The following is a 12716-nucleotide window of genomic DNA, read 5'->3' as shown; positions in this document are numbered from 1 at the left end:
CAAAGGAAGGAGCCAGCCAGGGAGGTGCGGGGGTTGGGGGAAGCCGGTCACCCCTGATTCAGCAGCAGAGGCTGCAGAGAGCTACCAGAAGGCTCCCCGGTTATCTCTCCTGTGAGAACTGACACTGAACCCGCCGGCCTGGGGTGGCTGCAAACAGATGAAATAAAAAAGAGCCGAACCCGGGCTGGCTCCCGGCGCTCCTGCCCCAGGGCAGCTTCTCCATTTTTCTCCCCCAAATTTTCTTTTCCTTTTCCTGTTTCTGTGGGCCAGAGGTGCTCCCAGGGCCCGCAGCCCACTGGGGTCGCACGTCTTTCTGCATCTTCTCCCCATTGGTTAGTGACGCCCCCGTTCGGGTCACGTGTGTTAACGCCGCTGAGCCCTCCCAGACACCTGTAGGGTAAATGAAGTGATCGGGCTTTTTCCCGCCCTCCCACCACTAGGCCCGGCCCACTGTCTGCTCTACGGACGCCGGGGCCGAGGGCCGTGGGCGCGCTGCAGGCATGCTTTTCACTGTGGACACCTGGGCCGGGAGGCGGGCTCAAGGTGGTGGGGGCAGCCTGGCGAGGGGCCCACGCTGAACACCGGCTCGAGGCCAGAGAGCGCGCATGGGGGCTCATGTGCCTTCCAGGCCCCTGCCCGCCGCGCCCGCCTCCCAGCACGCCAGCCGCCCCGCCTGGGCACCTGGGGCCCTGCCCCGACATTAAAGGCCTGTGAAACCTGCCAAGGGCTCCAGGAATGCTTTCCGCCTGCCCCAAGCGACAGGAGCCTGCCCCGGGCTCGCACACAACCCCGCTGCCCCTAAGCAGCCTCCAGTTATTGTCCAGCGAGGCTTCCAGCTCCGAAAGCCCTTATTTGCCTCTTCCCGCTGTCACCGCCTCTGTCCTCCTGTCCTCGGCCCCTGCCGGCTGGCGGGTTCAGGCCTTTCCAAATCGGCCTCTGGCTGTGGGTTTTGCCTCAGTGGGTCCTCTGCGTGGGGCCGATGTGTCCCGCGCTGTCGGACCCCTTCAGTGGCTCAGGGCGAGGGTCCCGGCCTCCTCCCTTTCTCCCAAACACATGGTCCGTGCCAGCCAGTCTGCTGGGCCCGGCGAGTCCCGGTCACGTGCCCCGGGAGCCTGCCTGGCCTCAGCATCCGCTCCGACTCCCTGGCCTCTGCTGTCTCTTCCAGCCTCATGGCAGGAGGCTGCCTCAGCCTGTCTCCCCCAAGCCCTCTCCTAAGGCACCCTCTCCTCTCCCCTCTGCCCCCCGCGCTCCCGTAGGGTAAGGAAGAAGTATCAGGCTTTTCTGCCCTCCCGCCATTAGGGTTGATGATGGATCCCTGCGGTCCTGAATGATTCCTGAGGGCGCAGCTGGAGCAGGGTGGGGGGGGGGGTGTGCATAAGTGGATTCACCTGGGCTAAGGCTGCGCTTATAAGGCGGCGTCACGGGGACGCCAGCGGAAGAGCAGAGAAGCAGAGAGAAGGCGAGCGGAAGAGAAGCAGAGACCACCAGAGGAGGCCGGAGAGCCCGAAGTAAGACTTGCTGGGGGCTGGGAGCCTGCCAGCTTCCCGGCGCCCCAGCACCCCTGCCTGCCGTGTACCCGGTAAATCCCAAGAAAAGCCTGAAAAGCCAGCAAGGGCCCCAGGCCTCTCCTTACCCCGTCTGCTCGGGTCAGAGAGAACCTGCCCTGTCCCTTCCTGCCCTTACAGCTCCTGAGGCCTGTGTCCCCGGCAAGTTCTACGTTACAAACTCCCGGAGGCAGAGTGCTGTGGCCTGTGCACCCCGGGAGCGTGGTCCAGCCCCCGCGGGCCCACAGGCGTGTTTGCTGAAGGCAGCAGGAGGAGGGACGGGAGCCCCTGAGCGCCCAGGGAGTGGAAACCCACCTCACCCCGCTCTCCACCCAGACTCTGACTTTCCGTCCAGCGGGAGCCCCTCTCTGGTAGGGGGAACCCCCCCCTTAATCCCTGACCAGCGGGATAATGGTCCACACCCCGAGTCTGAGGTTCCTCCCACCCACTGTCACAGAGGCCCCTGAAATCTGCTCACCGCCCCCTGGGGAAGCAGCATCCTCACCGCCCCCTCCCTGTCCTCAGAGCTTTTGGCCCAGGTCAGTGCAGGGGACGCTCACCTGGAACCTCTCCCTCAGCTCCTAGTGAGGCCTGCCGGCCCTGAGTCCCTGCGGAGCCTGCTCCGCCATCGCTGGACCTTTCCCCTGAGTTCCCTGAACAGGAGCCGCCCCCCCAGCTCAGAGGGTCCCCAGCATTGCCTCAAACTGGAAGCCTCACAAGGGCAGGGGGTGCTTCATAGGGGCGTCCCCCCCAGGCGGGGGTCTGGGTGGACTCTCAGCCAGTGAAAGTGATGTCATTTTGGAGTTGTTGGGTTCGGGGTGCAGGGTCTAAGGACTAAGGTTTCCCCAGAGCTCCCCTTTCACCGGCACCCCGAGTTCCCAGGCGAGTTTCTCCAGGACACCTGGGCCTTCGTCGGACCCAAAAGGGCAGGTTTGTTACAAGAGGGAGAGAAGAGCGAGGGACACTTGCGTGGACACACACGGGCGGAGCGGCCGCCCTGTGGGGACAGGCGAGCGGAGGGGCCGCGCAGTTGCGGGCGGGCGGCCTTGAGGGGAGCTGCCTCTGGCGAGGGGCTCAGGGCAGAGGAGCCCGGCGGGGTCCAGCGCACGAGAGAGCTGGGGATGAGCAGCACCTGCAGGGGCACGGCTGGGCAGGGCTGCTCTCCGGGGCAGGGGTGGCCCTGTGGGGTCTCCGCGTCCAGGGAGCGGCGGCCTGTGTGTCGTTGCCTTGGCGACACCGTGTAGCTGTGGAAGGGGCCGGCTTTCCAGGCGGCCCCCCCAGGCTCCTCACCCAGGGCGGCTCCTGACCCTCCCCGCGGCCTCGGCCGCCCGCGGGTCTGTGCCGGGGCGGGCGTTGGCGCCCGCGGGTCTCGGTTCCGCAGCGGGTCGGGCCGCGCTCCACCCCCCTGGAGCGCGGGCGGGGCGAGCCGGTGTCGGGCGCGCTGCCCCCTCCCGTGTCCCGTCCTCGGCTCCCCGCGCAGGACCCGCCTGGGCGCCGGCCCCGCCCCGCCCCGCCCCGCCCCGCCGGCCCGCGGGCGCCGAGCGCAGCAGCCAGGGCTGGGCCGGGCCGGGCCGGGGCCGGCGCCTCCGCTGCCCAGAGCGCGCGGGCCGCGACCGGAGCGCGCAGGGCGCGGCCGACACTCCCGGCGGGGCCCGCGCTCCCCGCCATGTCCGCCGCGCCGCTGCGCTCGCCCCCGCGGGCCCCGGGCGCGAAGAAGGACGAGTCCCTCCTGGGCAGGCTGGGCGGCACGCTGGCGAGGAAGAAGAAGGCCCGGGAGGGTGAGTGCGCGCCCCGCGCCCCCCAGGGCTGGAGCCGCCCTGGCCCCGGGTCGCCGCGACCTTCGCGCAGGCCTGGACCTGCCGCCTCCCTGCGGCTCGCGGAGCCCGGGGGTGCCCGGACACCCAGCCGGTCGTGGCGGCGGGACTTCAAGGGCGTGTCCGAGGAGCCCCGGGCCCCCGCCGGGTCGCCAAGTGCCTAGCACAGCCGGCGCAGGTGGGGGACCCCTCGGGGAAGGCGGGGTGGGGGGGTGGGGGGGCGCGGCACCCCGGGAGCTGGGCCCTGGCAGTGCCCTGGCAGTGCCCTGGCAGTGCCCTCCAGCTCCCGCGCCTGGAGCCCTGCGCACCGAGCGGTGAAAGTTTCTGAAGTTCCTTCAAGTCCCTTCGCGCCAGCGCCGGGTTTCTGGTGGCTCGTGCGTGTTGTCGTCGTGACACTGTCCCGGGAGGAGGCGGCTGGGCTGCGTTCCAGACTTTTCCCGCGTTTGGGTCTGGGGAGAGGGAGCTGGATCTCCCAAGGGCAGGTGGAACCCCAGAATCCCCAGGTCTGGCTTGGGGGCTCCAGCTCCTTGGAAAAGGAAGATGCTTCAGGGTTTGCAGCGACTTCCTTAAGCCACAAGCCTGACTCAGCCCCAGAAAGCCCCCTGTACCCTCCAGGCTTCCTGTGCCCCCCAACGTGTGGGCCTGAGGACGAGGTTGCTTGCCCGGCCCTATTTCTCCCCAGACGTGCTGTTCCCAGGAGTGCGGGGGGCCCGGCTGCTGCAGGGCGTCTGTCCTCTCGGCACCCTGACGGGAGGGGTGCTTCTCCCAAGTGCAACGGCTCCTCGGGCCCCTCACCTTCCCGAGTCTCCCAGCAGAGGGGCCTTCCACGGAAGCAGCCACACGGCCTTGTGCTCAAGGCAGTTCAGGCCCACCTGCTAGGTGCGATGACAAGGGACAGTCCCCCGTGTGGTCCTCCCCGAGGGTCACTGCCTCACAGCCCCCGGACGCAGAGGACCAGTCACAGCCACTCCACATGTGGCCTGAGGAGCCTGTGGGGGACCCTGGGAAGAAAAGGCAGACGGGCTATTACTTTCGGGCGAGAACCTCAGTCGTGATGCATGGACAGACCGGCACCTTGAAGCAGGGGCGCAGGGGCGCCAAGGTGCTGGGGTTTGGGCTGAGGCCAGAAGGATCCAGAAAGGACGATTTCCCAGAGCAGCCAGTGAGTAGGATGCTCGCCCGCACAGTGTTTCGTGGGTGACAGGCCGGGGAACACCTGGAACTCGTGCCTCAAGGAGTAAGCGCCCCAAGTTCCTGGGCCAGGAGCCCCCCGTGGTTGCTGTCGGGACAGGCGTGCACTGGGAAGCTGAGAGCCAGCCTGGCTGCATGGTGGTGCCCAAGCATCCCGTGGCCAGGGCCCTGGAGGACCAGACAGGCAGGCAGACAGCGGGGCCGGGGGCATGGCTGTTGTTGCTCTTGTGAGCCTACCGGGTGCCGGGTTCTCGAGGTTGGGGTGCCTGGTCCACTTGGGAGTTCCCCATCCAGCAAGAAGACCTCAGACACCAAGTGGGCACAAGTGCAGAAACTGGGGAAGGGGACTCTTGGGTTGGAAGTTGGGAGGCTGAGCTGGGGACTGCTAATGAGGCCCAGCATAATTGTGAGGTGCCAGTGTCCTGCCACCTGTTGCCTTGGCAACTTGCCCTCCACGCTGTTCATGTCGTACTTCAGCCGATCGGGGCCTGGCCCAGGCTGCAGGGCTGACACCCCTGTGGTCCGGCCCTCATTTGCCTGCCACCAAGCCTCACTGCCTCCGCCAGCTGCACGGAGTTTCGCTTCCTTTGTTGGAAAGTCGAGGGTGAATTCTGGGACGTGACTGGAGGAGAGGCCCCTGGAGGTGCCAGGACAGAGGGTAGCGTTTGGGGGAGCCAGTGGGCATGTGACCGCCCAGCTTGGCAGAGCGCCCGGTTGTGACTGGTCACGGGGCGTGTGGGTGACTCCTGTCTTCCAGGGGACAAGTTTTAGGAAGTGGGCGGCCGGCGCAGTGGCTGTCTGGACCCGTGGACAGCCCCCACCCCATCAGCTGGTTTCCCTATACGTCCAGCTATGACAGTTGGTCAGTCAGGCACAGCAAGAGACTCTTCCTAGTCACCGATAAGTAGGGCGGCTGTAACAACATGCTGGCGCCCAAGCTAAGTGACCGGTCGCACAGAACATCTTGCACGTAGTATTTTTGGACTGTGGTTGACTGTGGATAACTGAGACGGTACAGGTCGGGGTAAGGGGGGGCATCGGGGGTGGAAGGGGATTTGTAGAGTGTGTCTTTACATACTTGGGGAGAAGCTGGGCCTTTGTGTTGCTGTCACTCTGCTCACGCGATGGCCTTGATGCTACAGAAGAACCTTAGAAAGTCAACCACAGAGTGTATTGGGGTTTATGGGACCCCTAACCTGGGAGAGAGGAGAGGGGCTAGTAGGAAAGGCCAGGATGGTAGAGGGTGAGGGTCTGGGTCTCATCCACGGTAGATTCTAGATTTATCTATGGGAAGAGCGGTCAGTGGAGGCTGGGTTTGAGTGTGCTGGGCCGCATGGTTCTCCACAAATCCTGCCAGTGGAGACAATTCCATGCCCCTTTCACCCAGGGGACTCTGGGCAGGCCCCCAGCCCTGGGTTTGTGACTTTGTCTAGCTCTTGGGCTGCACATAGGCCCCAGGGAGGGGCAGTGGAAATCACTGGAAATCTCTGTTCTGTTTTCCTCTCCCTGGCTGGGAGGAAGTGGCTTTCAAGGGGGGTTTGGTGTGGCCTCGCAGTTTCCTTTGGCTATTATTCTGGTCATGATCTTAGCGCATTTCCCTTGTTTGTTCCATCCCGGCGGGGTGCAGGGTGGGGTGCTTGAGAGGGCAGGTCTGTGGTCTCTGGGAAACCCCTGGGAAACAGGCCTTGGGCCGAGAAGGGACGGGCGACACCAGCCAGCCCGGCTTCCCTCTGCTGAGGCCGCGACTTCAGCCTTGCCCGCTCCCGGGGCTCTGGGAACAGCGTGCTCACGCCCCCCCTCACGGCCCCCTCCCTCCCTTTCCTGTCCCCTCCATTCCCAAAGAGCCGAGTGGCCCTGGCAACCCCACTCATTAAGGGAGGCAGATTTCAATTCTTGTCTTAGCTCCGTAGAATTAACATTTATTGCACATCCCAAGTTGCTCCCTTGTCCCGTTGTCATCGGAGTAATTAAAGGCGTTGATGAGACGCTAGTGGGGGCATCCGCCAAGTGGGTTTGAGCAGGTGCTGGGCCCTCTGCCGTGGCACCTCCTGATATTAGAGCCACACGTCCGGTTTGTGGCTCGGATGAGAGGTGGGGTGCCCTCCTGGAGCGCAGCTCTGTCCTGTGTTACACTCACTACAGAAGGAGCAGGGGATACTCCCGCTGAGAGTGGGGTGGGTGTGTCAGCTGTTATCATTTAGGAACTTGATTACTCGGGGTCTAGGACCCGCTGGCTGTTCTTTGGTCTCTCTAGGCACTCGGGGCAGCCTTCTACTCACAAAGGCCAGCTCGAACTGAGAGCGGGTCTAGCCTTCTGGTCGATCTTGACCCACTCTAGGCACGTGTGTCCAGGCTTCTGGTCGACCCCAGCCACCTGCATGTTGACTGAGTTGGGCCTTCTGGCCAACTGCAAACCCCGGCACGCTCAGTGGATCTGGCATTCTGGTCAATCCCAGGACCCTCCAGGCAGAGTGGGTCTACCCTTCTGGTCAACCCAGCCACTTGCAGGCTGACGGTGTCTGGCTTTCTGGTCAACTGCAAAGCCCTGCACACTGAGTCCGGCCTGCCAGTGGACCTCAGCCCCCCACAGGCAGACTAGGTCCGGGCTGCTGATCGACCCTAGCCACCTCCAGGCAGAGTGGGTCCAGTTTACCGGTCAACCCCAGCCGCTGCATGCTGACCAGGTCAGGCCTTCTGGTTGACAGCAAAGCCCTGCATGCTGAGTGGTTCTGGAATTCTGGTCGACCCCAGCCCCCTCCAGGCTGACCAGGTCTTGCCTTCTGGTCGATCTCAGCCCCCTCCAGGCAGAGTGGGTCCGGCCATCTGGTTGAATCCAGCCTCCTGCAGGCTAATCGGGTAAGGTCTTATGGTCGACCACAAACCCCTGCACACTGATTGGGTCTGGCCTTTTGGTTGACCCCAGCCTATCCAGGGTACCAGGTCTGTCCTTCCTGTAGACCTCAGCATCCTCCAGGCGTTATTGGTCCAACCTTCCGGTTGACCCTAGCCACCTGCAGGCTGACCTGGTCTGGTCTTCTGGTCGACCACAAACCCCTGCATGCTGACTGAGTCCAGCCTTCTGGTCGACCCCAGCCCTTGCAGGCTGGCTGGGTCTGGGCTGCTGATTGACCCCAGCCCCCTCCAGGCTGACCAGGTGTGGCCTTCTGGTCGACCTCAGCCCCCTCCAGGCTGACTGAGTCCTGCAGCAGGTCGACCCCAGCCCCTTGCAGGTTGACTGGTTCTGGGCTGTTGATTAACACCAGTCCCCTCCATGCTGTCCAGGTCTGGTATTCTGGTCGACCTCAGCCCCCTCCAGGCAGAGTGGATCTAGCCTTCTGGTTGATCCCAGCCGCCTGCAGGCTGACCAAGTCAGGCCTTCTGGTGGAGGGCAAACCCCTGTACGCTCAGTGGATCTGTCCTTCTGTTCGACCCCAGCCCTGTCCAGGCTGACTGGGTCTGCCTGCCTTTCAACCCAGCCATCTCCAGGCTGACTTAGTCCGACCTGCCGGTGGACCTCAGCCCCCCACAGGCTGATTGGGTCCTGGCTGTGTTGGAACCCTGCCCCCTGCAGGGTTACTGTGACTGGTTTCCAGTTCTACCCCAACCCCTGCAGGCTGACTGGGTCTGGACTGCTCATTGAACCAGCCCCCTCCAGGCTGACTGGATCGGGCCTACTTGTGGAACCCAGCCCCTGCAGGCTTACTGGGACTGGTCTCCAGGTTGACTCCAGCCACCTGCAGGCTGACTGGGACTGTGCTGCCGGTCAACCCTAGGCCCCTGCATGCTAACTAGGTCCGGCATGCCATTTGACCCCATATCCCTCAGGGTTGACTAATTCCAGCCTGCCATTTGACCGCAGCTCCCTGCAGCCTCTTGGGTCTGGCCTTCCAGTCAACCCCAGGCTTTTGCAGGCTGACTGTGTCTGGCCTGCTGGTCCACCCCAACCTCCTTCAGCTGAGTGGGTCTGACCTTTTGGTCTTCCTAGCCACCTTCCGCCTGACTGGGTCTGACCTACTGTTCTACCTCAGTCCCCTTCAGGCTCACTGGGACTTGCCTGCCAGTCAACCTCTACCCTCTGTAGGCTCACTAGGACCAGCCTCAGCCCCCTTTATGTTTAGACTTGGTCTGCCCTTCTGTTGACCTCAGCACACTTCATGCTTCTACTCGGTCCCGCCTTTTGGTAACCTCAGCACCCCCAGGCTGAGCCTGCAGTGTCCTACTGTTCTATCTCATATGCCTCCTACCTCGACCTGGACAATCTCCTGGCTGTGATTAGGTCCGGTCTTCTGGTCAATCTCTGCCTTCTCCAGACTGATACTTGGTCAGGTCCTCTCCTCACCTCAGCAGCCTCCAGTCTCATAGGGTACTGCCTTCATTTCTACCTAGGCAGCCCCTACTTAAGCCCAGGTCCAGCCTGCTGGTCAACTTCAGCTGCCTCCAGGCTGAGACTAGGCCTTTTGCAGATGGATGTAGGCAGCCTCAAAGTTGAATCCAGGGACTCCTTTCTGGTGGACTTTCACAGTCTCTAGCATGATCTCTCAGGCAACCAACTTGTTGAGCTCCCGGCTTTCATATTTAGTTGGGTCTGTCCGTTGTTAACACCAGGAGCTTCTAGTTGAATTTGTGTCTAGACCTGCCAGCTGCTCACTTTTGAACCCTCCATGCTACCTAGGGGTCAGGCTTCTGGTTGTAATTGGCAGCCTCCTAGTTTAGACTGATTTCGACCTTCTGGTCTACCTGAGCCTCCTCTAGCCTGAGACTGGGTCCGGCCTTCTGGTCGATCTCAGCCCTCCATGCTCAGACAGCATCTGGCCTTTTCTTTGCTCTTAGCAGCTTCCATGCTGGCTGGGCCTGGCCTGCTCTCTTCCTTGGCAGCCTTCAGGATTAGCCTGTGGCTGGCCTTCTGCTTGATCTTGGAGGTGTCTAGCCTATGCTCGGTCCGGTTGCTTGTCAACCTTGACAGCCTCTAGGCAGAGACTGGGTTCTTACCTTTTTGTCTACCTCAGTCCCCTGCAGGCTGATTTGGGATAGGACTTCTGGTTGACCTCAGCCTTTTAAGTCTAAGGCTTGGTCCTGCTTCTGGTCGACCTCAGCATTCTTCAGCCTGAGACTGCCCGCCTTGTAGGTCGACCTAGGCAGCCTTCATCCTGAGAGTGCTCCGGGTTTGCAGGTGGACCTAGGCAGACTCCAGGCTGAATCCAGGTCTGTTCTGCTGGTCAGATTTTCCTGGGGGTATTCAGATTGTTGAACTTTTTGAGATTGAGCCTGTTTGTCCTGCTTTAAAATTTAGGACCTTCCAGTTGAGTTAGTGTGAGTTTTGGGCCCTCTAGGCTACTCTGGAGCCAGGCTTCTGTTAACCATTGGCATTCTCTGGGTTGTGACTGGGGCCGCCCTTCTGGTTGACCTCAGCGCCCTTAGGGCCTGTCCTGCTGGTCAACCTCAAAAAATCTTGCTGATACCTGGTCCAGCATTCTGGTCAACCTCAGGATCCTCCTCCTCCTCCTCCTCCTCCTCCTCCTCCTCCTCCTCCTCCTCCTCCTCCTCCTCCTCCTCCTCCTCCTCCTCCTCCTCCTCCTCCTCCCCCCCCCTCCTCCTCCTCCTCCCCCTCCCCCTCCCCCCTCCCCCCTCCTCTTCCCTCTCCCCCTCCTCCCCCCTCCCCCTCCCCCCTCCCCCTCCCCCTTCCCCCCTCCTCCCTCCTCCTTCCTCCCCCTGTCCTGCTGGTCTGTCTCAGCAACCTACAGTCTTCAGTTGGGGCCCACACTGGTGACCTCAGTAGTCCCCTTGTTTGTCCTGCTTTTAGCCTGGTGGCTTAGCCACCCTTCACAGTTTCCTGGTTGAGCTCCTGGCAACCAGCTTGTTGAGCTCCTGGTCTCTTGATTGAGCTTAAGCCGTCCTGCTGTTACATTTTAGGAACTTCTAGTTCATTTAGGTTCTAGCAACTGCTGTCTGTTTAATTTCAGGTCCTCCAGGCTAGCCGGGGGCCAGCCTTCTGGTCACCAGTGGCTTCCTGTGTGCTGAGACTGGGTCCGGCCTCCTAGTTGAACTCAGCAGCCTCCAGGCTGACTGGTCCTGGCTTTCTCACCTACCTTGGCTAACTTCAGGCTGACCCTGGGGCCGGCCTGCTTTACCTCATCACACTCAGCCTTAGGTTGGAATAGATAGCTGGTTGACCTTGGTAGCCTCCAGCCTTAGGCTGGGGCTGGTTGCACATCGTCCTTGGCAGCCTCCAGGCTGAGCCCTGGAATAGCCTGCTGGTTGACCTCATCAGCCTCCGGTATAGGCTGGGGCTGGTTGCTGTTGGACTGTGGCAACCTCCAGGCTGACCTGGGGTTGGCTTCCTGGTGACCTTCCCAGTCCCCAGGCTAAACATGGGGGCATTCAGCTTGTGGAGCTCCTGGTTTTGAGTTTTATCAGGGTCCATCCTACTATTCAACTCAAGGAAGTTTTAGTTGAGTTAGGGTCTAGTACCCACAGGCTGTTCAATTTAGGGCCACTTGTGCCAGCCCTCTGGTCACCACGGGCAGCCTCTCTGCTGAGCCCAGTGTTGGCCAACTGCCAACCTCATCAGCCTCTAGCCTCAGGCTGGTGCAAGTTGCTGGTCAACTTCGGAAGCGTCCAGGGACAGGCCTTCTGTTAGACCTCAGCAGCTTCCTGTTAATGCAGGTGTCTGGGCTATTGATGGTCCTAGGCAGTCTTCAGGCTGAGTCCAGGTTTGGCCTGGAGGCAGCCAAGGTCTATGAGTAGAATGGCTCTGACTCAGCTTGGAGGCTGCTTATTTTGACCTGTGGCCTGACTCGGGTTCAGCCTGGATGCCGCCTAGGTTGAATAGTAGCCTAGCATGGGACATTGACTGCCGGCTGCTTTCATCAACCAGCAGCCTGTCCCCAGGTCTCCCTGAAGGCTCCCATATTAAATGCTGCTCAATCTCATCCTGCATCTGGGTATATCCTTGAGGCTCCCCAGGCTGAAATGATGCCTGAATCGGGCCCCAGTATTGAGGATCCAAAATTCAGAATGCCTGCCCACCTGAAACCGTATCTGAACACAGACCTAGCCGGGAGGCTCCCAAATGGAACAGCAGGTCAGACCTGGGCTCAGGGTGGAGCTGAGTGAGGGCCCAACCCCCTTTTTGCAGTTGGATTGACTTTGCTAAATAAAGCCTGGCCAATGAGTCAGAGGCAGGGTTAGGACAGCAGGAGGGGTCGGGCTCCTGGCCAGGGTGCAGAGCTAAGTGCTTTCCATCATCCATCACGCTGCCACATCTGTGTTGGCCATTGTGCTCATTAGTGTCACATCCTCATGTTAGCACCACTGCTGCCACTCCCCACATCAGATTCAGGCGATACAGATACCGGAGAACTGCAGGAGAGGAGAGCAGGGACTGGTGCTAAATGGACAGAAACAATAAGCTAGAATGAGGCCATTAAGACTTGGAGAGTTGTTCACATCTCAGAAAACTTTATAGCTGAGACTCCCATGAAGGCTGGGAGTGTGGGAGCACAGAGTTCGTTCCTAAGGTCACGGTGTTTTCTACTTTTCTCCTGGGCAGGTCTGGCCCAGGAGCCTCTGCAGAGCTGGAATGAGAGCCACGTGATTCCAGAGCTGCCAGCATTGTCCAGCATCCTGCTGCCCCCGAGAACGTCTGCACTTTGTGCGGGAAAGAGTGTTTTAGTAACGTCTGTCTAGAAAACATATTATTAGTGTAATGAGATTTTAATGATTGGAAATTTTGTGGGAGCAGCACACGTAGTTTCAATCTTGTGTGCAGCTGGGCTTTGCTTTTATTTTTTAATTTTTTGCTTGGGCTTCATTGTAAGGACATTCTTCATCAATTATTATTTAGTTTTCTTTCTTAGAGTCCTGCTTGTGTGGAAAAGAAAAAGAATATCCTTTTTGTGATCACTTAGCTGGCGTGATGAAGCAGCATGTGAGTGAGGATGGAGACGTGAGTGCTTGCGGCAGACACTAGTTCTCTCTGGTTATATTTGTAGCTACCACGAAGCGGAAACAACCCAATGTCCATCCACAGATGAACGAAGCACACTCTGTGGCTTGTCCACTTCCACCATCTCGTGTGTCACTTCCATTGGTTTTTGTCTGAAAGTTCTGCTGAGGTCAGCGTGCGGTGGAATCTTAGGTGGACGGTCTGGTCTCAAACTCATTCTGT

At 60.8% G+C, this 12716-nt stretch overlaps 1 protein-coding gene across 1 annotated transcript in view; it reads left to right on the top strand.

Moving 5' to 3' along the window:
* Nucleotides 1-3210: 3210 nt before the first annotated feature.
* PARVB (parvin beta) overlaps nt 3211-12716 on the top strand; it is a gene marked incomplete at its 5' end in the record, with an annotated part of 55776 nt that continues 46270 nt past the window's right edge. Inside the window, one exon of the mRNA XM_084255329.1 lies at nt 3211-3322. Coding sequence (XP_084111455.1) covers nt 3211-3322 — 112 coding nt within the window. The remainder of the gene's footprint in view (nt 3323-12716) is intronic.

Source organism: Talpa europaea (genome assembly GCF_964194135.1).
Source record: "Talpa europaea genome assembly, chromosome: 15".
NCBI classification, from domain to species: domain Eukaryota; kingdom Metazoa; phylum Chordata; class Mammalia; order Eulipotyphla; family Talpidae; genus Talpa; species Talpa europaea.
Note: the sequence above shows the minus strand (reverse complement) of the source record. Positions and strands in the feature narration are given on the sequence as shown.